The sequence below is a fragment of the Erinaceus europaeus genome, chromosome 13 (genome assembly GCF_950295315.1).
Source record: "Erinaceus europaeus chromosome 13, mEriEur2.1, whole genome shotgun sequence".
Taxonomy (NCBI): Eukaryota; Metazoa; Chordata; class Mammalia; order Eulipotyphla; family Erinaceidae; genus Erinaceus; species Erinaceus europaeus.
The window spans coordinates 34,991,093-35,013,815 of record NC_080174.1 but is presented as its reverse complement, the minus strand read 5'-3'; the positions used below and the strand labels follow the sequence as shown (position 1 = coordinate 35,013,815).

General features: G+C 41.1%; 1 protein-coding gene across 1 annotated transcript; it reads right to left on the bottom strand.

The window, feature by feature from the left end:
* Positions 1-2,569: 2,569 nt before the first annotated feature.
* On the bottom strand, positions 2,570-20,873 carry AKIRIN2 (akirin 2). Its single transcript, XM_060205496.1, has 5 exons — positions 20,092-20,873; positions 7,208-7,351; positions 4,457-4,606; positions 3,579-3,650; positions 2,570-3,245 (listed from the first exon to the last, which is right to left on the bottom strand). Exons 1-5 carry the CDS (start codon positions 20,324-20,326, stop codon positions 3,235-3,237), a joined length of 612 nt encoding a protein of 203 aa, XP_060061479.1. The 5' UTR covers positions 20,327-20,873; the 3' UTR covers positions 2,570-3,234.
* Positions 20,874-22,723: the final 1,850 nt, after the last annotated feature.

Sequence of the window (22,723 nt, the reverse complement as noted above, 5' to 3'; positions counted from 1 at the left end):
ACTTCCGTTTATCTTGTCCATCTCCAAAACTCTCTCCCTTTACACTGTCTGAACTGGAAGACGCTTTGAAGAGGGTTAAACTGGGAATGGCTGCTGGCTATGATAACATCACCCCAGAACTCATTCTTAACTTGGGCCCCGCGGCAAAGAAGTGGCTCACTTCATTCCTGTCCCACATCTTGGAATCCGAATCCATGCCCAAAATTTGGCGTCGTGCAAAGATAATAGCAGTTTTGAAACCAAAGAAAGACCCAACACTGGCCGCCAGCTATAGACCAATTTCTCTCCTCTCCGTGTGTTACAAACTCCTTGAGAGGCTGCTGCTGTCACGTATTTCTCATCTTACAGAGAAATTGCTATCACCCGCCCAAGCTGGTTTCCGCCCAGGAAGATCTACCTGCGAACAAGACCTGGCCCTCTCAACTTACATTGAAAATGGATTCCAGAAGAATTTAAAGACGGGTGCTGTCTTTGTTGATCTCACAGCAGCCTATGACATGGTCTGGCACTGTGGTCTCCTAGTCAAGATCTCAAGATGCCTGCCTCCATGGGTGGCCAACACTATATTGTTTCTTCTCTAAAACAAGATTCCGGGTGCATCTGGGTGACAAGTCTAGCAGATGGAGACTTGTCTCAAGCGGCCTCCACCAGGGCTCTGTTCTGGCTCCTACGCTATTTAATATTTACATCATTGACTTTCCAGAAACTTCTTCAAGGAAGTTCATCTACGCCGATGACATCTGCTGTGCAACTCAGGCATCCAAGTTTGACATCCTCGAGGAAACACGAAAGATATGTCTTTGATATCTGATTACTGTAAAAAATGGCGACTAATCCCTAGCACTGCAAAAACGGTATCATCTGTTTTCCATCTACACCATGCCTCGGCCTCGCATGAGCTTAATGTGCAGCTTGACGATACGAGAATCCGGCATGAAGCCCAGCCAGTCTATCTTGGCGTTACTCTTGATCGCACCGTCATTTCACGAACATCTCATAAAAACTGCAGCAAAGGTGAGTGCGAGGAATAACATCATTGCAAGACTGGCCAGCTCCTCATGGGGCACGAGCGCTTCCACACTATGATCATCATCTCTGGCATTATGCTATTCCATTGCAGAATACTGTGCCCCAGTATGGTTCCGTAGCCCCCATGTCCACTTGGTCGATTCCAAATTATATTCCTCCATGAGGATAATTTTTGGAACCATCCGTTCCACCCCGGTTCCATGGCTGCCAGTTCTTAGCAACATCGCCCTGCCAGATATTTGTCGGGATGCGGCATCATAGTTCATTTCCCACGTCTAGGCTCGACCGGACCTGCCAATATACGCGGATATCTTCGCCCACCCTGTCCAACGCTTGACGTCTCGTCACCCAATCTGGTCCCCTATGCCTACACTGAACTTCTCTGTTCCAGACACTTGGAAACAGAGTTGGCAGTCAGCTGAGGTAAAGAACAAACACCTCATCACAGACCCCTGCAAGCGTCAACCCGGCTTTGACCTAGCACGTTATGATTGGGCCCTCCTCAATCGCTATCAAACAGGCCATGGCCGGTGCACCGCTATGTTCCATGGCTGGGGAGCCAGAGACGACCCGAACTGCCCCTGCGGCTCCAGACAGACTATGACCCACATAGTCAACGACTGCCACCTCTCCAGATTCAAAGGAGGTCTCGAAACTTTCCATCAGGCTCAACCTGACACTGTTGACTGGCTACAGAAGAAGGGCAAACGCTAGAAGAAGACTATTGACATCAAGTCAATATTTGAACTAGGGCAAGAGTGGGAAACATCTGGCCCACAAAACCATTTGGTCTGGCCCAATCAAGACAACCATAAATGGGATTTGAGAAACCAATACATCTAGGAGCTTTTTTCACAGCAATATTAAGTGCAAATTTTTAAATTGATAATTTTATATGATCAATGAATGATGTTATAGATATCCAAATAGTTCTTGGCAGGGGGGGGGGGGGAGGTGCTCTTCTACCCCTGGACTAGGGTATTCAACTACTGGATCCATCTAATTAAAACTAAATCTAAAAAAATTCCCACATTTTTCCTGAAATTACCTCACTAGTTAAAACCAACTGACTGGGCCTGGAAAGGTTGATGACTTGGAAGTGTTAGGACTCCCACCAAACATGAGGTCCCAATAAAATCAGTGCTTACATGCTATCACATATGCCATAGTGATGCTCTGGTTCTCTAGCCTTTCTCTTCCCTAATGAGTGAATATAGCTATCATGTAGCTAGTTTTAAGAGAAGCAGTTTAGAATCAAAACAGTTATATAAAATTCATTTTTAAAACCTCATCATTAACACTAACTTTCTTCACTGAGTTCTTAAAAATGCTGACAATTGGGAGGGAGTAGATAGCATAGTGGTTATGCAAAGAGACTCTCATGCCTATGGCTATGCAGTTCCAGGTTCAATCCCCTGCACCACCATAAACCAGAGCTAAGCAGTGCTTTGGTTTAAAAAGGCCATTAAAAAAAAATGCTTATAATTAAAACACTGAATATTCAAATACCACTCATCTGTATATTAAAAAACAAAGCAAATTAGAAGTAAATGGTTTATTCTTTCAACTAAATTCCAGTACTACAAGGGCAGTAAAACAATGATACACTGTAGGGGAGAGGGGGAGAATGCAGCAATAAACATTTGTTAAAAAGACCAATAGAATAAATAAAAACTACCAAAAAAAAAAAAAGTAATCATATAAACCCATTCTGAAGCCCCAAGAAGTCCTGGTACACAGAAATGCCCTCCTCCACTATTTCACAGGAAGCACTGTAGGCTATTTGCTTTAAAATGTCCTGGGATTACAGTCTAAATTATTAATAAACTGGTTACATCTTGGTTGTAGTAGTGCACAATTAAAATCACACTAACTTCATCTGAAGTGTCATTCTACAGTTTTATTTACACAACCAGTGAAGGGCATGTTCCTGGAATACCAGTTTTAATCCTTTTTAAACATATTAATGTAAGAAGCCAAATTGTAATAACAGCAAATGAGGCCACTGGTAGCAAAGGTCCACATCCAGGTGGTACTGACAGGGGAATTTCCAAAACCAGCTGCTGCCTAAGAGTGTTTGCCACTGACGAAAACTTGAAATAACCTGTATCACAGGGCGTATTGGCATTGCTGCATGTCATAACTGGGACCTCTTGCAACAACTCAACAAGGAACAAGGCAGCCAACAAATGCAGAAAATTTTATTCATGAAACATCTAAAAGGTGAGAAAAAAGAAAATCAGTGTAAAGTTCAGACCAAAAATCAAAAAATTCATCCCCAATACTATGTGTTTAAATAACTAAAAGTAAACCTTAGGGAGATTTTGTTGCCTTTTTTCTCCATACTTCTTCCTTCTGACTAGATTTTTTTTTTTTAATTATTAGTAGTATTGCCAGAACACTACTCAATTCTGGTTTATGATGGTACAAAGGGATTGAATCTGGTATTTTGGAGCCTCAGACATGAAATTTTTGCATAACCATTATGCTATCCCCCCCTGCCCTAAATCATCTTTATCCTACGTCTAGATCAAAGGTAGAATACTCACAACTAGCAGGCTGTTCTCCATATCGTCGCATTATCTGATCATGCGTAAACTTCACAAATGCATCATATTGTTCTGTGAGTAAAACATATGTCACTTATGTGATCTGCAAAATGCCCTAATACACAAGCAAGGTGAATTCTGAAAAATACAGTATTTTTTACAGTATCCTAACCTGTTGCTTAAATCACCTATCAGTAACAGTGTATCAAATAGGAAAACTATTTATTCAGGAAGCATAAGACTCAGTTCAAGTCACAGGACCATCATGAATATGTAGGCTGGATGATGGCTATTTCTTACCCTATTTAAGACTTGAAGTCAAAGGCCTTGTCTACTCTAAAAGCTTGCTTTACTGCACTTAAATTATGAACATTTAGCTTCTTGTGATGACCCTATATAAGTTAGATTTTACAATCCACAACCAACTTAAGGAAAAAACAGATAGTCAAATAAAAAATAGCATCTTTAAAAAAAGGTCTAATTGGGGCCAAGTGGTGGTGCACCTGGTTGAGCACATGCTCAATGCAGTGTGTAATGACCTGAGTTCAAGTCCCTGGTCCCCACCTTCAGGGGGGAAGCTTTGCAAATGGTGTAGTAGTGTTGCAGGTGTCTCTCTGCCTCTTTCCACTATCACCCCCCTTCTCTCAATTTCTGGCTGTTTCTATCAAACAAAATAAAAATTTTTTTAATATTTAAAAAAAGGTCTGATTTATTACTGCTAATGATCCATATAGCTTTTTAAAAAACTATTTCTTGAGAATACTAGGATCAACCATGTTCTAAAAGTGAAAATCTCGGGGCATTGAGGGGGTGGGCGCACTAAAGGGTAATTTTATTGGCATGAAGTAAATCTGGAGACTATAGTAAACCACTCATACCTGCAAGTTTTGTGTTAAGTATTTCTTCATACTCTTCTCGAACTTTCTCTTCACGTTCTTTCAACAAGCGTTCACAGATCATTCCAACCTGCCGTAGAGTGAATAAGGGCTGTTCTTTTTTTGATGGTGAGGATGTTGCAGACGAAGTCCCTATGTATAATATAGACAAAAAAAAAAAAAAAAAAAAAAAGCAACACCTGATTTAGAACCATCACAGAAAACATCTTTTAATTGAAGGTATTTCATTTGGACTCTTTCATCCCAACCAGAGCTTCATTGGGCGCTTGGGCCTGAGGGATTCTACCACTCCTGACAAGGTTTTTTTTTTTTTTTTTTTTTTTTTTTCCCCCACAGATATAGGATGAGAGATGGAAAGAAGAGAAACCACAATACAATTCCACTGTTCATGAAGCTTCCCTTTTGTACGATGCTCCAATGTAGTTGGCAGGGACTCAAACTGGAACTTCCCCCAGTGGTGGGGTGGGGTGTCTGGGCTATATGCATGTAGTGTGAGTGATCACTCCATTCCCTCTAACATCTTTATTACTTCCCCTCCCCTTTCCTTGCACCAACTTCTATTTAACCTCTACCCTCACCCCAAACATACACATGCACACACACCTACAACTCTGACAGGAATGCTGTCATATTTTATTTTGAGCAATTTTGAAGGTCCTGATCTAATTGTGATGATTTTATAGTTGCCACTGAAAATTTTCTATTCTACTAGGTATTCCCATTCCTGCTAGGAGACAAACGGAGGGAGGTAGGAAACTGGTGTCAGAAGAAAAACAGACACTTTTGAGGGCTCTTTTTCAACTAGACTTCACTTGCCCTTCACACCAACCCCCCCACTTTTTGCCTTCTAAAATATGTATAGCGGCCCAGCAGGTGGCACAGTGGCAGAACATTGGACTAGTAAGCATAACGCCCTGAATTTGACTCCTAGAACTCGATGTTCCAGAATGTGACTCAGGCCTCTATCTCATGAAATACAATTTTGTGGGGGTCAGGCGGTAGCACAGCGGGTTAAGCGCACGTGGCACAAAGCACAAGGACCGGCAGGGGAGTCGCTTCACAGGCAATGAAGCAGATCTGCAGGTGTCTATCTTTCCTCCTCTCCATTTCTTTCTGTCCTATCCAACAACGAATGGCATCAACAACAATAATAACCACAATCCTACCCTATGACCCTGCAATTCCTCTCCTGGGGATATATATCCTAAGGAACCCAACACATCCATCCAAAAAGATCTGTGTACACATATGTTCTTGGCAGCACAATTTGTAATAGCCAAAACCTGGAAGCAACCCAGGTGTCCAACAACAGATGAGTGGCTGAGCAAGTTGTGGTATATATACACAATGGAATACTACTCAGCTGTAAAAAATGGTGACTTCACTGTTTTCAGCCGATCTTGGATGGACCTTGAAAAAATCATGTTGAGTGAAATAAGTCAGAAACAGAAGGATGAATATGGGATGATCTCACTCTCAGACAGAAGTTGAAAAACAAGATTAGAAAAGAAAACACAAGTAGAACCTGAAATGGAATTGGCGTATTGCACCAAAGTAAAAGACTCTGGGGTGGGTGGGTGGGTGGGTGGGGAGAATACAGGTCCATGAAAGATAATGACATAGTGGGGGTTGTATTGTTAAATGGGAATCTGGGGAATGTTATGCATGTACAAACTATTGTATTTACTGTTGAATGTAAAACATTAATTCCCCAATAAAGAAATAAATTATAAAAAATAAAATAATAATAATAATAATAATAACCACAACAAGGCTACAACAAGGGCAACAAAAATGGCCTCCAAGAGCAATGGATTCATGGTGCAGGCACTTAGCCCCAGCAATAACCCTGGAGGCCAAAATATATATATATATATATATATATATATATATATATATATACATTTTTGCTATTATCACCAGTGCCATCAATGTTCCAAGTCAACTTTATCAGAAAGAGTGACCACACAGCATCATGGCTCCCCCCAGCTCCAGGCTCCCAGATGAACTATCTCACTAGCCCTAAAATACATAAATTTAAAAGCAAAACAAAAAGGCTGGGGCAATAGCTCAATATTAGAACATAAAATCTGTATGCCCAAGGCCTCAGAAGTCCCAGGTTCAATCCCAAGTAGTACCATAAATTAAATATTTTTAATTTATTAATTCAGGAAATAAATCATGTGTCAACTCCAATAAGAGTATTCTGTATAAAGGTGGTTGTCTTTAAGGAGTGGGAAACCATATAGCTATTATTTATTGAGTACCATGTTTTTAAGACACCATACATTGATTGACTTTTTTGTTTTCTTTTTTTGCCTCCAGGGTTATTGCTAGGGCTGGGTGCCAGCACTACGAATCCACTGCTCCTGGAAGCCATCTTTTCCCCCCCTGTTGTTGTTGCTGTTATTACACTTACTGTTGCTGCTGGATAGGACAGAGAGAAATCGAAAGCAAAAGACAGAAAGGGGGAGCAAAAGACACCTGGCAGGCCTGCTTCACTGCTTGCGAAAAGGAAGAGGACTCAAACCGGGGATCCCTGCAGCTGTCTTGTACTTAGCACTATATGCGATTAACCCAGTGCCCAGCCCCCAATAGGGTGACTTTTTAAATCAAGGGGAAGAATATTAACATGATTATAAAGGCAACCTGGATTGTGTTTTCTATAACAAAGAACACTTTCACTTATAAAAAGTGTATAATTTAAAAAAAATAAACAAAACGTATAATTACCTGGTGAAGCTGGTCCACTTAGGAGAAATGCATGTGGCTGAGCATCAGATGTACAACATGGATCTGTCTGTTGAAAACTAGTTTCTAAATGTCTTCTCTTCTGCATGCGTTTATACTCTTGTTTTATGTTATACAGAATTTGTTCTAAAAGGGAAAAAAAAGTTAAAATTTGGCAAGATAAAAACTTTCAAGGAAAAAAAAACTACCAAAAATATTATTTTCAAAGAGTATCCACAAAATTGAGATTCTGGGATTAGTGAGTTTCCTCTGTTCTACAGTGCTTTGGGGTCACTTAAGATACCGCCAGCCTTTAGGTTCATGATTAGTCAACAATTTGTTCTGCTTTATATCTTAACTCTTTTTCAGCCACCACACCAGGTTCCAGATGATACCATGATACCAACCGGACTTCCCAGAGCAGACCAATGTGTCCTGGAGCCCCTCCTCCCCAGGTCCCTGCCCCACTAGGGAAAGAGAGAGACAGGTGGGGAGTATGGATCGACCTGCCAATGCCCATGTTTGGCAGGGGAAGCAATTACAGAAGCGAAACCTTCCACCTTCTACACCTCATAATGACCCTGGGTCCATACTCCCAGAGGGCTAAAGAATAGGAAAGCTGGGCAGGGTAGATAGCATAATGGTTATACAAAGAGACTCTCATGCCTGAGGCTCCAAAGTCCCATGTTCAATCCCCCGCACTACCAAAAGCCAGAGCTGGCCAGTGCTCTGGTGAAACGAAAAAAAATAGGAAAGCTATCAGGGGAGAGAATGGGATATGTAGTTCTGCTGGTGGGAATTGTGTGGAATTGCACCCCTCTTATCCTATGGTCTTGTTCGTGTTTTCATTTTATAAATAAAAATTAAAAGAAAAGACACGACTGTCTGTGAATTAAAAACATGTATCAGATTCTTTCTTAAGAGCCCTAAACTTGGGAGTCAGGCTGTAGCGCAGCGGGTTAAGCGCAGGTGGCGCAAAGCACAAGGACCGGCATAAGGATCCCAGTTCGAACCCCAGTTCCCCACCTGCAGGGGAGTCGCTTCACAGGCGGTGAAGCAGATCTGCAGGTGTCTGTCTTTCTCTCCTCCTCTCTGTCTTCCCCTCCTCTCTCCATTTCTCTGTCCTATCCAACAACGACAACAACAATAATAACTACAACAATAAAACAACAAGGGCAACAAAAGGGAATAAATAAATAAAATAAATATTTAAAAAAAAAAAAGCCCTAAACTCTAAGGTCATGTATTCATCACAACATATCCAACTATTAAACTGCCAATCTTTCCCAAAGCTATAATAATCAGAGGCTGTCAGGAGTATCTAAGTATACACCAAATAAGAAGGGAAAGTGTATGGTCTACAAGAGAGTGGACAGAAACTGAAAATTACAACTACCACGAATAAACTCAGCAGAACCTGTGAAAACTACAGTAATAACAGCAAAGTATTCTGAATTTGTAGTTAAAAATGGACTAAGTAACTTATAGTAACTGAGTAGCTAAGTAGATAAAGTGTTGGACTCTGAGGCATGAAGTCTCAAGTTCAATCCTTGACATCACACGAGCCAGAATATACTCTGGTTTCGCTCTCATTGAACCATGATACCTCAGTGCCATTATCTTCAACCACAACCATGGAAAATAGGTAAAAATCATACTGTGTACATTCTCTAGGCTAGTATGATTCATTTTAGAAAAATTTCTCATTCAAACATGTTCTATTTACTCTCAAGAAAAATCTCTGATGTTTTCATTATCCAAGTATTTTCTTGTCACCTTTAAATTAATTTTATCCAGGTCAAACAATCCCATGAAGTTTATTAATCCCAATTAACTGCAAACCAAAAAGGGAACAGATAAGAAAACTAGGGGAGTCGGGCTGTAGCGCAGCGGGTTAAGCGCAGGTGGCGCAAAGCACAAGGACCGGCATAAGGATGGATCCCGATTCGAACCCCAGCTCCCCACCTGCAGGGGAGTCGCTTCAGAGGCCGTGAAGCAGGTCTGCAGGTGTCTATCTTTCTCTCCTCCTCTCTGTTTTCCCCTCCTCTCTCCATTTCTCTCTGTCCTATCCAACAACGACAACAACAATAATAACTACAACAATAAAACAAGGGCAACAAAAGGGAATAAATAAATAAAATAAATATTAAAAATATATATTAAAAAAGTATAAAATAAAAAATAAAGAAAGAAAACTAAATAAAATGCGAGCATAATCCTACGATGATGCATTACTTTAGGAAAAAAATAAATCAGAGAGTCGGGCAATAGTGCAGGGCACTGCTGGTAGTGCTGGGGATGTAACCTGGGACTTTGAAGCCTCAAGCATAAGAGTCTCTTTGCATAACCATTATGCTATCTATCCCCACCTGAGCACTTTTCTTTTTTGTTCTCCCAGGGGGAAGTTATTTTAAATAAGGGTTAGAAACTAATGTTCAGGGGCACGAAGCACAATGACCGACAGCGTAAGGATCCCGGTTCGAGCCCCCAGCTCCCCACCTGCAGGTGAGTTGCTTCACAAGCAGTGAAGCAGGTCTGCAGGTGTCTGTCTTTCTCTCCCCTCCTCTATTTCTGTCCTATCCAACAATGACATCAATATCAACAACAATAAAACAAGGGCAATATGAGGGAATATAAAAAATACCTGAAAACTCAACTAAAGGTTTATGTAAGACAATTCATTTTAAATTTTAATATTAGTAGTTTTCTGAAGTATATTTAACTTTTCATATCTCTCTTATAAGAAAAACTTTTATGGCTTTTGAGAGCCTGAGGGAACAGCAACCAGCCACTTAAAATGGAAGGAAACTGCAAAATATATATTTAATGAATATTCCATTTATGTAAATCCCATGTGTGCACAAATCTGCTTACCTGAATAGACATCATCACCCGGTTCTACAGAAATATGCACATGTACCCTATGTCTATTTTTAACAAAATTCTAAGATTTTTAAAGCAACTATGTTTTGGCCTACCAAAAGCAAACGCATTCATTCATCACTGTGCTTAAGATGCCATAATTTGATCAAATATGCCATGCAAGGTATCCTTAAATTTATTCACAATACTTTTAGATGTACTAGCTCACAGTAATCTAACATCTTTTGTAACTTGTTCTTTGGTTGTCACACAAAAGTTCTTCTACATTAACTAAGCTTTCCTTTGCTTCACACTATCAAGCAAAAAGTACAACTGAGATTATACCCAAAAGAAAAGTGGTAACAAGTTCATAAAGATAAGGTGACACTTAGAAGGGTTCTAAAAACAGAATCCTTGAAGAGGGCACTCAGGTAACACAATTAAGTTGAAGGCCAAATCCATTCCTTTTTTTTTTTTATCTTTATTTATTGGATAGAGACAACCAGAAGTTGAAAGGAAGGGGGAGACAGGGACAGGGAAGGAGAGAGACAGAGAGACATCTGCAGCCCTGCTTCACCACTTGCAAAGCTTTCCCCCTGCAGGTGGGGATCGGGGACTCGAACCTGGTTCCTTGTGCACTGTAACGTGCACCACCACCCAGGCTCAAATCCATTTCTTATAACAACTTTTAAAATATTGGTAAGATGAGCAAAAGATGCCTGCCTTCTAGTGTGAGCAGTAGTTTGTTACTCATTGTAAGCCAGCATAATAGAAAAGCAGATAGATGTATTTGTTCATTACCTGTAGTAAATCTGAATTTCATAGTAAAGGGCATTAGGATAAGTGAATCTGTATATGTTAATATCATGGTAATGAATCTTTATAGGTAGCTCCCACCAAGTATGAATTAGTATGGTAATACTGTCCTATTAAGGAGGGATAGATCTAAATTAAACCTATAAAAATCATGCAGGTGGGAGCAGCACAATGAATTGATATCACTTAGAATATTTTTGTACTTGACAGTAATCTCTGCGGTTATAGCTTTTGTCTGTACTCCATTTTCTGTTTGTCCAATAATAAACCAACCACCTTTCTTTTAAACCAGGGCACTGCTGGTAGTGCTGGGGATGGAACCTGGGACTTTGAAGCCTCAAGCTTAAGAGTCTCTTTGCATAACCATTATGCTATCTATCCCCACCTGAGCACTTTTCTTTTTTGTTCTCCCAGGGGGAAGTTATTTTAAATAAGGGTTAGAAACTAATGTTCAGAATGTTTCAGGCAAGTAATATAAACCAGTGAAGTAAACTAGGGAGAGACTAATGAGTTCTAAACAGAAGCATCTTGGGCTCCATTCTAATCAAACTTATCTGGTGATTTCAGAAGTATTTGAGTATTGATAGCCAGACTGCCACTCACTATATCTTGAGTCTTGCCATGTACTTAAGCGTCAACAGATTTCAGGCCAGAAGATAGCATTTTGCTACATGTGAGGACCCAAGTTCAAGCCACATGGGAGCAACACCCAAGGGTTCTGAGGAATATTCATGAACAGTGCAATTTAAAAGTGGATTTCACAGAAGTTCTCACTTCCAGAAGTAGAGAGAAATACTGAGATCTGGATTCTAGTGGTTTACTTTTATCATGCCTGAGGTACAGGAGGTCCCAGGTTCAATTCTCAGCATCACCTTAAGCTGCAGCTGAGCAATGCTCTAGTTAAAAAAAAAAAAAAAAAAATCCCCTCAGAACTGAGGTGATATAAGTTAGAGCATTATCTGTAAGTGGAAACTCAAGTCAGGAACATGCATGGGACAACCAAGGAATGTGAAAAGTTTTAGTGACCAGATGAGGTCAGGATAGAACAGCCATGAATAGATGAAAAATTTTATCATTATATCAAAATTCTTGATATAATGGGAAGGGCGTGGGCAGTAATGCATACACATTACCATACAGGTTTCTTTTTCTCTCCCCTCTAGTTCTGTCTACTCAATAAATAAATAAATAAATAGAAAAGAAATAAGTCAGTAGTGTGAATGTTGTAAGAAAAGTCAAACAAAGGGCAAGAGTAGATCGCATAATGGTTACGCAAACAGACTCCCATGCCTGAGGCTCCAAAATCCCAAGTTCAATCCCCTGCACCACCTTAAGCCAAAGATGAGCAATGCTCTGGTTAAAAAAAAAAAAAGAAAGAAAGATCAACTGGCAATGCACCATAGTAGACATTAATTTTACAAAAAATGTTTAATATACTTACAATCCTAGGTATTAACAAGTTAAGGTTTATCCCACAGATGCAAGAAAACGCTGCTTCAATATATGCAAATCACTAAATGTGATCCTCCAAATCAACACCAGAAATGAAAATCAAGACCCACTTGATTATTTCAATAGATGTAGACAAAAAGAAAAAAGACTCTAACAAGATTCAGTATCTTTTTATGAGCAAAACATAAAAAGTACAGGGATAGGTGGGACATTCTTCAAACTAGTTGAGTCTATATACAGCAAACCCGCAATCATACTCAATGGCAAGAAACTGAAAGCTTCCCTTTTTCATTCAGGTACAAGACAGGGCTACTCACTATCACTGCTACTATTGCACATAGACCTGGAAGTCGTAGCAAATATGCAAGAGAAAGGAAAGTGACAAAAATTGAAAAAGTAAAGTTCACTATTTGAAGATAGTATGATAGAATGAAGTTAATAAAGGAGGTGAACTACTCAAGGAAATATAAAGGTAAAGAAATGGAAAGTCATAGTGTGCTCATGGATTGGAAGAAATGTTAACACTGTCAAAACAATTGCCCTAGCCAGAACCACATACAGACTTAATATAATCCCTACCTATCAAGGTCTCATCAAATTTCTATAAGTAAACAGAGCAAAATCTATAATAAAGTTATCGAGAACCGTGATTACTTTTTAAAAATAATTTTTTAAGATTTTATTTATTTATTAATGAAAAACATAGGAGGAGAAAGAACCAGGCATCACCCTGGTACATGTGCTGCTGGGGACTGAACTCAGGACCTCATGCTTAAGAGTCCGATGCTTTATCCACTGCACCACCTCCCGGACCACATGATTACTTTTTTATATGAGCAAGGTTATTTCATTGAAAAGGCTTTAAAGTCTCATGTGAAGTTTTCCTACCATGATTATCCCCCAGCACTCGGGGACAGGAAATGCTCTTAATCCTCATAACCACTTGAAGAAGCAGATATTATCATGTGCATAATTTTATATAGAAGGAAAATCACCTCTGCTTCAATGTCTTCTGAAAAATTACACAGCTAGGATATGGCAGGACCAATTCTGACTTCAAGACCTAATATAGTCTGTTAAAGAAAAAAAAATGTATTTGATCCCTAGGGGGTGGTACAGTGGCTACAATGTCAGACTCTTGAGTTTGATCCCTGGCACTCTCTGTTGATAAATGTATCTTTTAAAAAAGACATATTTATGAGAGAGAGAACCGCAGTCATCACTCTGGCACATGGATCTAACTCAGGACCACATGCTTATTAGGTCCTAGGCTGGCCTAATAAGCTCACTCCCTTTGTCCCTCTCTTCCTTCTTGGCCACCAAGTTTATTACAGGGGCTCAGCCACTGAACAATGACTCCACCACTCCAAGCATTCACTTCTTTTTCTTTTCTTATAGTGACAGAGAGAAATAAAGAGACACCTATAGCACTACCCCACCACTTGTGAAACTCCCCGACACCCCCCAACCCCCACTGAAGGTGGTGAATGGGGGCTTGAACCTGAGTCCTCACACAAGATGAAATAAAAGCCACCTCCTCGTTCCTCCTAAAAAGCCCTTAACATCAACTGCCCTCTCCAATATTACTATGCTATCAGTATTCCAGATTACCCAAAGGTAAAACAAATTGCAACTATATGTTTATGCTATATCCATATGAAGGATGCTTCAAGAATCTCTAAACTACATTCTCTTGTGATAAGTTTCTTCACGGGGAAACAGAACATTTGAGCTAATTAAGCTTCCCATTTTTCAAGGCTCTTTGAATGTTGAAGTTTTTTTTTTCCTTTACAGGCTGCTTTGTGACATGTTTGAAAAAAAATGTTTTGACTCAGCTGATTGGTAGTACATTATACACAAAACATTGTACACAAATTTTAAACAGTACTTTTTGGAAGAGGTGTTTTCAGGTATTCTCAAATTTCCCTCCTAAATTTGAAAGTAAAGAATTACTCTAAAACCATTCAACATTAGCACACATGCAGGACTGGTTGCAGTACAGTATTAGGTTCCCTTGCTGTCACAGCAACCTAAAACCTCCTATACTCTTCTCTAAGACTTATTTCTGATTTCTATTAATTAACACAAGGTAGAGAAGAGAGAACACCAGAGCATCATTGACACATGGGATGGCCAGAGATCAAACTCAGGACCTCAAGCTTTTAAGTCCAAAACCTTATTATACTTTTAACTAACTAGCCATTTACTAGTTTTTCTTCCAGAAAACTGTTTTAGTACTAGAAACAAAGCAATTAAAAGGCAAACTGTAAGGGCACTAATGCTTAAAAATTGGTTTTCTGTTATCTTTCAAATTCTACTTTACACTCTTCAATTGCTAGATATGTTCAATACTACCTTACTTAAAGTGAAAAGTCATCCACTTTCCCTTCAGTTTGGTTTTTGAAAGCAGTTTTCTAAAAAGTAACATTAATGGAAATGTAAGCAAATACTAAATCAAAGCCAGGATCCACACATCAAACCTGAAACAATTTTATCAGGTCACTAATTAAGTAGCACCTAAAAAAGGCATGTTCTTTACCTTTCAAGGTTAATTAAAGTATGATCTAATCAGTAAACTAACTTCAAAAGTCAGGCTGCCAAAGTTAAAATTAAGGTTAATGTGGCAAGACCATCCTGATTTGTGGATGATCTCATCAGAAAGTTGAGAATACCTGAAAACACCTCAAGTGCTTTGGAAAAATACTGTTTGTGTACAATGTTGCATTTATCAATCAACTGAGTCAAAACATTTTTTTCAAACATGTCACAAAGCAGTATGTAAAAGGAAAAAAACCCTTCAGCATTCAAAGAACCTTGGGAAATGGGAAGCTTAATTAGCTCAAATTAATATTTCAAGCCTTATTTGACAGATCACAATTCTAAAGTATGTTTAAAAAGCTGAGAAATGAGAGGCCAGGGGGTGGTGTAGCATGGTTGATCCCTGGTGTAAAATTTCCCTCCTAAAAAGCTTACAATGTGCAAGGCCTAGGGTTCAAGAACCCCAGTCCTCACCTGCAGGGGGAAAGCTTTCCAAGTGGTAAAGCAGTGGTGCAGATATCTCTGTCTCTCTCCTCTCAAAAAAAAAAAAAAAAAAAAAGGAGAAAGCTGAGTAATGTAAACTATGCTGTAGGATCCTAATACTAGTGATAAAATTAAAGAGGCACCTCTCAACTAAAATCATTCGTGAAGACCTCATCAAATATTTCCCCTTTCTTACTTTTAAAAGAATGGTTTCATATAGTCACAGACAATGGTTTGAGTCAACAGAACTAGCACAGTATTGATATAAAAACTGCAGGGACTGGTAAAGCACAATGCTACCATCAAAGAGGTTCAAACTTAATCTGTGCTGTTATTCTTCTACATGCATTGAGAAAGCTGTATTTTCAAGAAGTTAAGTACTTCTTATCGAAGCTTTTAAAAAGCTAGATGTTAAACCTCAACATTTTAAAACAAAAAAATTTCATCACCATTTTTCTAAGTTTATCTTTTAAGATTCAGGGAAGATGGACCTGCATTCTTTTTCTTGTAAAGCTATTTAAGAACCAAAGAATTTCTTTCTTTTTATATCTGATTATGTCTCTGTAGCAACCACAGAAACAAGCAGCATCTGTACTAAAGATAGTGTAATTTCACTGGTCTAGTCATTTTTACCCTCTGTGCTTCTGTGTGTCAAGCTTTTTGGGGTGGGGTGGGGGGCAGCACAGAGGTGCAACTGAACACAAACGTTACTAAAATGCACAAGGACCTGGGTTTGGAGCCCCTAGTTCCCACCTTTGGGATGGGGGAGCTTCAGGAGTAGCGGAGATCTACAAGTGTCTTTCTATCTCCCCTATCTCTCTCAATTCATTGGTCCTAACAAATAAAACAGAATTTAAAGAGGTGTCTCTCACTCATCTCCCTCAACCTCTCAATTTCTCCATTCTATCAAATAAAATAGAACAGGGAGGGAGGGAAGAATGCCTTGGGAGCGCATATCCCTCCTACTGTCCAGGTGCATTCCTACTGCCCAGCAATATCCCTGCCTGCTGGCAATTAAAAAAAATGTTTTCTATTTCCAAAACAAAGCAGCTTAAAAATGAATAACTACATTCTGCTTTTAATAACCATAAACTTACAGAATCCTTAAATGAATAATTCATTAAAATTGAAATAGCTGCAGCATACATAGTCCTAGATAAAATATCAAGTTTAAGATCCAATGTACAAAGACCATTAAAAACAGTTTATTTGCCAAATCCACTGAGAAAGGAGAAGCAACTCAACAGCTGTCCAAATAACCACAAAATATCAAAAACACTCCTGGCTCAATATAAATGACATCTGAAGTGAAATGCTGCCTCCTCCAACAGACATCTCATTTTGTTTGCCTAGAACCATTTATACTTCATTTAAGCCAGCTGGTGTCTCTGTTTGCAGGCATGCATCAATGTCTACTGAACAATCAGTAGTTCCTGTAAGTTCCTGTAAGCCCTTCCCCATTCACAAGCTGCAATTTCCATTTTTAATGGCAAGTTTCCAGCAAATACAATGAGTTCTTACAAAGGAATTTAACTCTTCAACTCAATTCCTAAAGCAGACTAGAGTCATAGTAAAAAGACAAAAATTGTATATGAGTGCCAACAACTCATAAATAGGTTAACACTGAATGATTTTTCTCACCAGGCCATTCATTCATTCACTATATAATTGTGAAAAACAATGTACTGGGTTTGAATGATCATCTTTTGTAATGTCAGGTAATATTTTGGTTTACTAAAATAAGCCTGCTTTGGGGACCGTTACAACAATCTTTTGGCTAAATGTAGTATTCTGAGATGCTTCAAAAACCAATTAAGAAAGGAACAGTTGAGATCTGTTTTCAACTCACTTATGAGAATAAGCTGGAACAGAAAGAAGATTTAATCTACCATCAATACATTTCTCCGCTCCACTTATCTTCACTTTTCCTTTTCCATATCCAGTATTACAAAGGAGTGTTAGACTCCTCACTGCCCCTCACCTTAGATGAGGGGCAGGCAAGCTAGTTTACTAGAGTGAACACTTAAACTTTGAGAAAATAAACTTTCCACAACCACAACTCTGCAGTTGCAGCTTGAGATGAACAATACACTTTGCTTTCTTGTGTCTCTTTCTTTTCTTCTTCCTAGTACTAAAGTGTAAGAGCCTGAAAAAGTAATTTATGTAATAGCTGTCAAGTTAAAACTTTGGAATGACCTCTTTGGGATGCCTAAACTAATAAGAAGGGTTTAAAAAAAACCAAGTTTTTTTTTTTTTTAACACCAATGACAAGACTTAAGCTACTACTCACCAAGAGGCAAGATATAAATATCTAAAGAACAATGATGAAATAAATATAAATCCTATACATACTCTGAAAAAATTTTGCCTTAGTACTCTAGTTCTATATTTAAATTAAATTTGAGCTTAAAGAAGTGAAAACAAGTCTCATAGAGCCTAGTCAATCAATTTGGTAAATCACTTTCAATGTCCAATCCTAGCTACTTGGGCTGAATAAATATAAGAATATTCATTCTTCCATGTGTCAGGATGGCCAGTGTGGTCTGAAACTCCAGACTCAAGAACATTCATTGTTGCAAAGTTTAACAATCATTACCATTAAAACAAGAATACAAAAACTAGTGAGCTCTTGATAGTTACACAACACTATTACAAAGAACAAGCAGGAACAAACCAAAAACTGGTCATGTCAAACACAAACTCAAATTAAATTATATGTAGAATGTCAATGGCAATCAAGATTTTTAAAAGAGGGTGTATAATGTAATAATTAAAAACTTTTGCAAGTTTAGCTGCTTTTCCCAAGTAAGCTTTTCATATTACTATCCAAATCAACTGATTTAGCTAACTAGACTCAACAAAAACCAACAGTGTGATTTTAGAGGTTCAATACATGATCAACCTTCGATAGTAGTTGTCAAAAACACCACGAATATAATAATGTATAGCAGCACTTTGGAAATGGTTCATTTGAGTCAGAGGCTTAAACAAGTCCGGTAATTTCATTTTACTACTGTAGGCAACTGAAATTTGGAATAACGCAGAGCTACAAATCTATCAATGAAATGTCACAATTCTGTACAACTTCCCTTTATAATGAGAAAAAGTGTAGTCCCTGGGTGGACTTCACCCTCTATACTCGATTATTTTAACATTGAAATACACTTTAACAATCAAACATTACACTGTATGAACTCAAACCCTGACCTGAAAGTTACCGCTGGTTAGCTAGTGCTATTTTTAAGTGGCTTTAGTTAGGGTTCCATGAAATCATGTAAATAGACAAATTAAAAATGTTAATTACCGGAAATGCATTAACATTTTTTTTAAGGCCAGCACATACCGTACATACTCTATCAACGGATGCCTTGAGGTCGAAGACAGTTTCCGGGAGATCAGGCAAAACTTGAAATTGCTCTGAAAACTTGCTAACCCTCAAAAGTAGTATATCCAATGTGAGATCAACTACTAATAGCAAAAACGAAAGCCCAGTTAGTTTGAAGGACTTCCTGTACATTTGGGTGAGAATTTTTAAAAATCTGACGGGGGGGGGGTTGGGGGGGGGACGGCGACCTAAATGATCTCTTCCAAATGTAAATCACCAAACATATAAATACAGACGTACATACTGTCCAGACTTTTTTAAAAAACTAACAGCGAAATGTTTATCAAGACTTTGTCTACACCCCTATACCAAAGGTTCACACAGGAAACCTTCGTATACTACACAATGGAAACAAATTAGCACTTCAACGCCACAAAAGCCCATCCCAACACTGCCAGGGGCCCATCAGAATTGTCAAGAGTAAAAGCGGCCACGCACAAGCAGTACGAAGCAACCGAAGGCACTCACTCCCCCACCCAACCACGTTCAGGAAATGTTTCAAGACGGAAAGCAAGAAGGGTCTGAACTTCTCTGGAGTCCTGATACCACGACTTTTTTCCGCCTTTATTATCTCCAAGTTTTGGCTGTTTCCTCCCAGCATACTTTGGTCGGGTCGACATAAAGCCTTCCCCAACCAAAAGTGACAAAAGTAGTGAGCCACTCCCGGTGTTCACCACAATTTGCTTTTCGCCTTGCAAGTTCAAGTGCTCCGAGGTCTAGATGTACGGGGCGGCCGCGTTTCGGTGCTCCCGGAGAGCATTCTCTTTGTTGTTTGACCCCGCTCGGGAAACAGGTCTTGACTCAGCCAAGTGGCGTTCCCGCGGGTGATTAATGACAGGCCTCCGTCTCGCCGGGCGACACCGCCCCCCGCCCCCCGCCCCCCGCCCCGGCACCGAACTGGCCATGTCGACCGGGAGAAGGGGTGGCCGCAGCCTCGCCTCCGGCCACCCGCCCTTCACCCCGAACTGAGAGCCACCGATCCCGGGAAACCGACACCGAGCTTCGGGGGAAACGGGGCTCCGGGCTCGCCTACATTTATCAATAACATCGCCCTTTCGAATCGTTTCCGCCAGGAGTCTCCGGACTACGGAAACATTCAATCCCAGCCTCCCGGCCCCAAAGAAAAGGCTTTTTCTCTTCCCGCCCCCGGCCCGACCCACCCCCGGGGTCCCCCTCGCCCCGCCACCCCCACGGACACCCCGCCGTCTCCATTGTGTATCCGAGGCAGCAGGACCTCAAAGTCCAAGAAACGCGGCGGCCCGACGACTTTGCCAAGAGCGGGGACCGCCCGGGCTCCCCGGCCCCCCCGGCTCCCCGGCCCGGCCCGCCGGCCTCGGGGTCCGGCTCTGACCTGTGGTGAGGCGGGAGGACACGTCGCCGAAGGGCGAAGGCTCCATGCGGAGATACTTCTGCGGCGAGGCGGCGGCGGCCGAGAAGGAGGCGGCGGTGGCCGCTGTCGCAGACGACGGGGAGGCGGCGGCCGAGGTGAGCGCCGACAATGGCGCACATCGCCGCCGTTTCGGGGACGCCGGGCTCAGCAGCGGGTCGAAATCCAGAGTCCTTTTCAGAGTCGCTCCGCACGCCATGGCCGGGGGAGGTCGAGGTGCCGGGCTCGGGCGGGGTCGGGGAGAGGGGGCGACGGGAGGGAAGGGGGGCAAGCGGGGACTCGAAGGGAGCCTAACCGACGGGTTCCGGAGCCGAGAGGCGAGTGGCGGAGCGCCGGTGGGCAAGAGGGGCCGCCGCCGCCGCCGCCGCCGCCGCCGCCTCCGCGGCAGGGGCAGTGGCCTGGGGGGGGGGGGGGGCGGTCCGGACGAGCGCGGGAGGGGCCGAGGCGGCAGCAAACGCCGGCCGCGTCAGGGGGGGCTCTTCCGCCTCCTCAGGCGCGGCTCCCTGGGGAAAAGGCTCCGGCCGCCCCCGCCGTCCGTCAGAGCTTTGCGCCGCACCGGCTCCCTTCGAAAGTCGAGACCAGCCCGGCAAGGTGTGAGACAGGAGCGCGGGTCCTAATGCCCGAGTTGGCACGGAAGCTGGAGAGCGGCGGTCGATGCAGAGGGATTGCGAGATGCCGGTAACAGGAGGACCGCAGGCGAACACGTCCAGCCGCTTCCTCTGCCACTGTAGGACTCTTCTACCCGCCGCTGGCCCCAATATGGCGTCAATAACAACGCCGCCGATTCAAATCCTGCGGCCTCAGGGCGCGTGCGCACACGAGCACACGCCCGAATGGTGCATTCTGGGAGTTAGAGTGTTTTACTACGGAGAGACCCCAGCGTAAGAGGCGGTTAGAAAGGGGTCACTAAAACTACGATTCCCGTCATTCGCGGCGCACGACTCCAAGTTCCGGGTTGGAATTTAAATCCCCTACAGAGCTTGAGTGTAAAAGGAACTAAGCAAAAGAAGAAAAAGGAAAGGCTTTGAGAGAATGGAGAAAAGGGAAGCGAACCAGTGGGGAAACAGACTTAATAAACAGGAAAGAGACCTTCAAAACCGAGGACATACTTGTCCTGATACTTCTTCCACAGTAATTTAACAACCGAGAAACAGAACTAAGTCAATCTAACAGCTCGAGACACATTAATTTCGGTAATCAGAGTTCCAGAGACAAAATGTCACGTCGAGGCGCTTAGAAATAATAAGTGTATGAAATCTATTTAGTATTTCGAGCAGCAGTAATAGTATGTGATTGTAGTGTTCTTGACTGAACTCCCTGCTTTGCCCTTCTCAGATAGCTTCTTGTGTTCAGTTATCAAACTCTGCAAACCTAGCTTTATTTACCTTGTATGATTCAAGTGATAACACAGTACCCTGGGTTGGGGAAATAGCATAGTGACTATGCAGGACTTTAATGCCTGAGGCTCTGAGGTCCCAGGTTCAATCCCTTGCACCACCATAAATCCATTTTTCTCTCGGTGACTCACTCATTAAGAGAATTAAAATGATAAGATAAAAACCTTGCATTAAAAAATAAATGATACTGTGGTCCGGGAGGTGGCGCAGTGGATAAAGTGTTGGATTCTCAAGCATGGGGTCCTGAGTTCAATCCCAGGCAGCACATGTACCAGAGTGATAATCTGGTTCTTTCTCACTCTCCTCCTATCCCTCTCATTAATAAATATTTAAAAAATAAAAAATAAATAAATAAATGATACATAAACTCATATTGCTTAGCATATTGAGTGATAACGGAAACTATTCTGTTGAGAGCTGGACGGGTATCTTATGAATGATAAAAATTAAATCAAGATAGGTCACCCACCTGCAGGGGGATCACTTCACAAGCAGTAAAGCGGGTCTGCAGGTGTCTTTCTCTCCCCTCTATCTTCCCCTCCTCTCGATTTTTCCTTGTTCTATACAATAAAATGTAAAAAATGACCACTAGTAGCAGTGGGTTCATAGTGCTGGCACGGAGCCCCAATGATAACCCTGGAAGCAAAAAAAAAAAAAAAATGTAAGTAAGTCATGGGTTTGAGGTCCATTTTGATGTACAGAGAAATGCTAAAAGTTATTATAATCAAACACCTAAATTTATAATCAAATAGAGCCTTACCAAATTATTTATATAGATAACTCATTAGTCTGATTCTATAGAAACAATCACCACTCCAAAAAAGAAAAAAACTAGTTATTTTAATAAACATTATCAAATACTCATATTTGTCAAATAATGGCTTCTAGTGGATACTTATTATTGGTTGTTAGGTAACAAGCTTGATACTACTTTGTCCACAAGTTCTTATACCAATTTGGAGTGGTAACTCAGTATACTTATTTTTGTATTATATAATTGTTCAATACCTCAATAACACGTATTGATCACACTATCAAAAACTACTGATTTGGGGCCAGGTCGTGGAGCACCTGGTTCAGCGCACATGTTACAATGCGCAAGGATCTGGATTCCAGCCCCCTGTCCCCACCTGCAGGGGGTGGGAGGGGTGGTTTGCAAGTGGTGAAGCAGGACTGCAGGGACTGCAGGTCTCTCTCTG

Excerpts from the sequence above, each read along its gene's own strand:
- AKIRIN2 (XM_060205496.1), bottom strand. The coding sequence starts at position 20,326 with ATGGCGTGCGGAGCGACTCTGAAAAGGACTCTGGATTTCGACCCGCTG. Across the intron at positions 7,352-20,091 it reads GTCCTCCCGCCTCACCACAG|AACAAATTCTGTATAACATA; the intron begins GTCAGAGCCGGA and ends TTTCCCTTTTAG. Across the intron at positions 3,651-4,456 it reads ACTTAACACAAAACTTGCAG|AACAATATGATGCATTTGTG; the intron begins GTATGAGTGGTT and ends TTTTACTCACAG.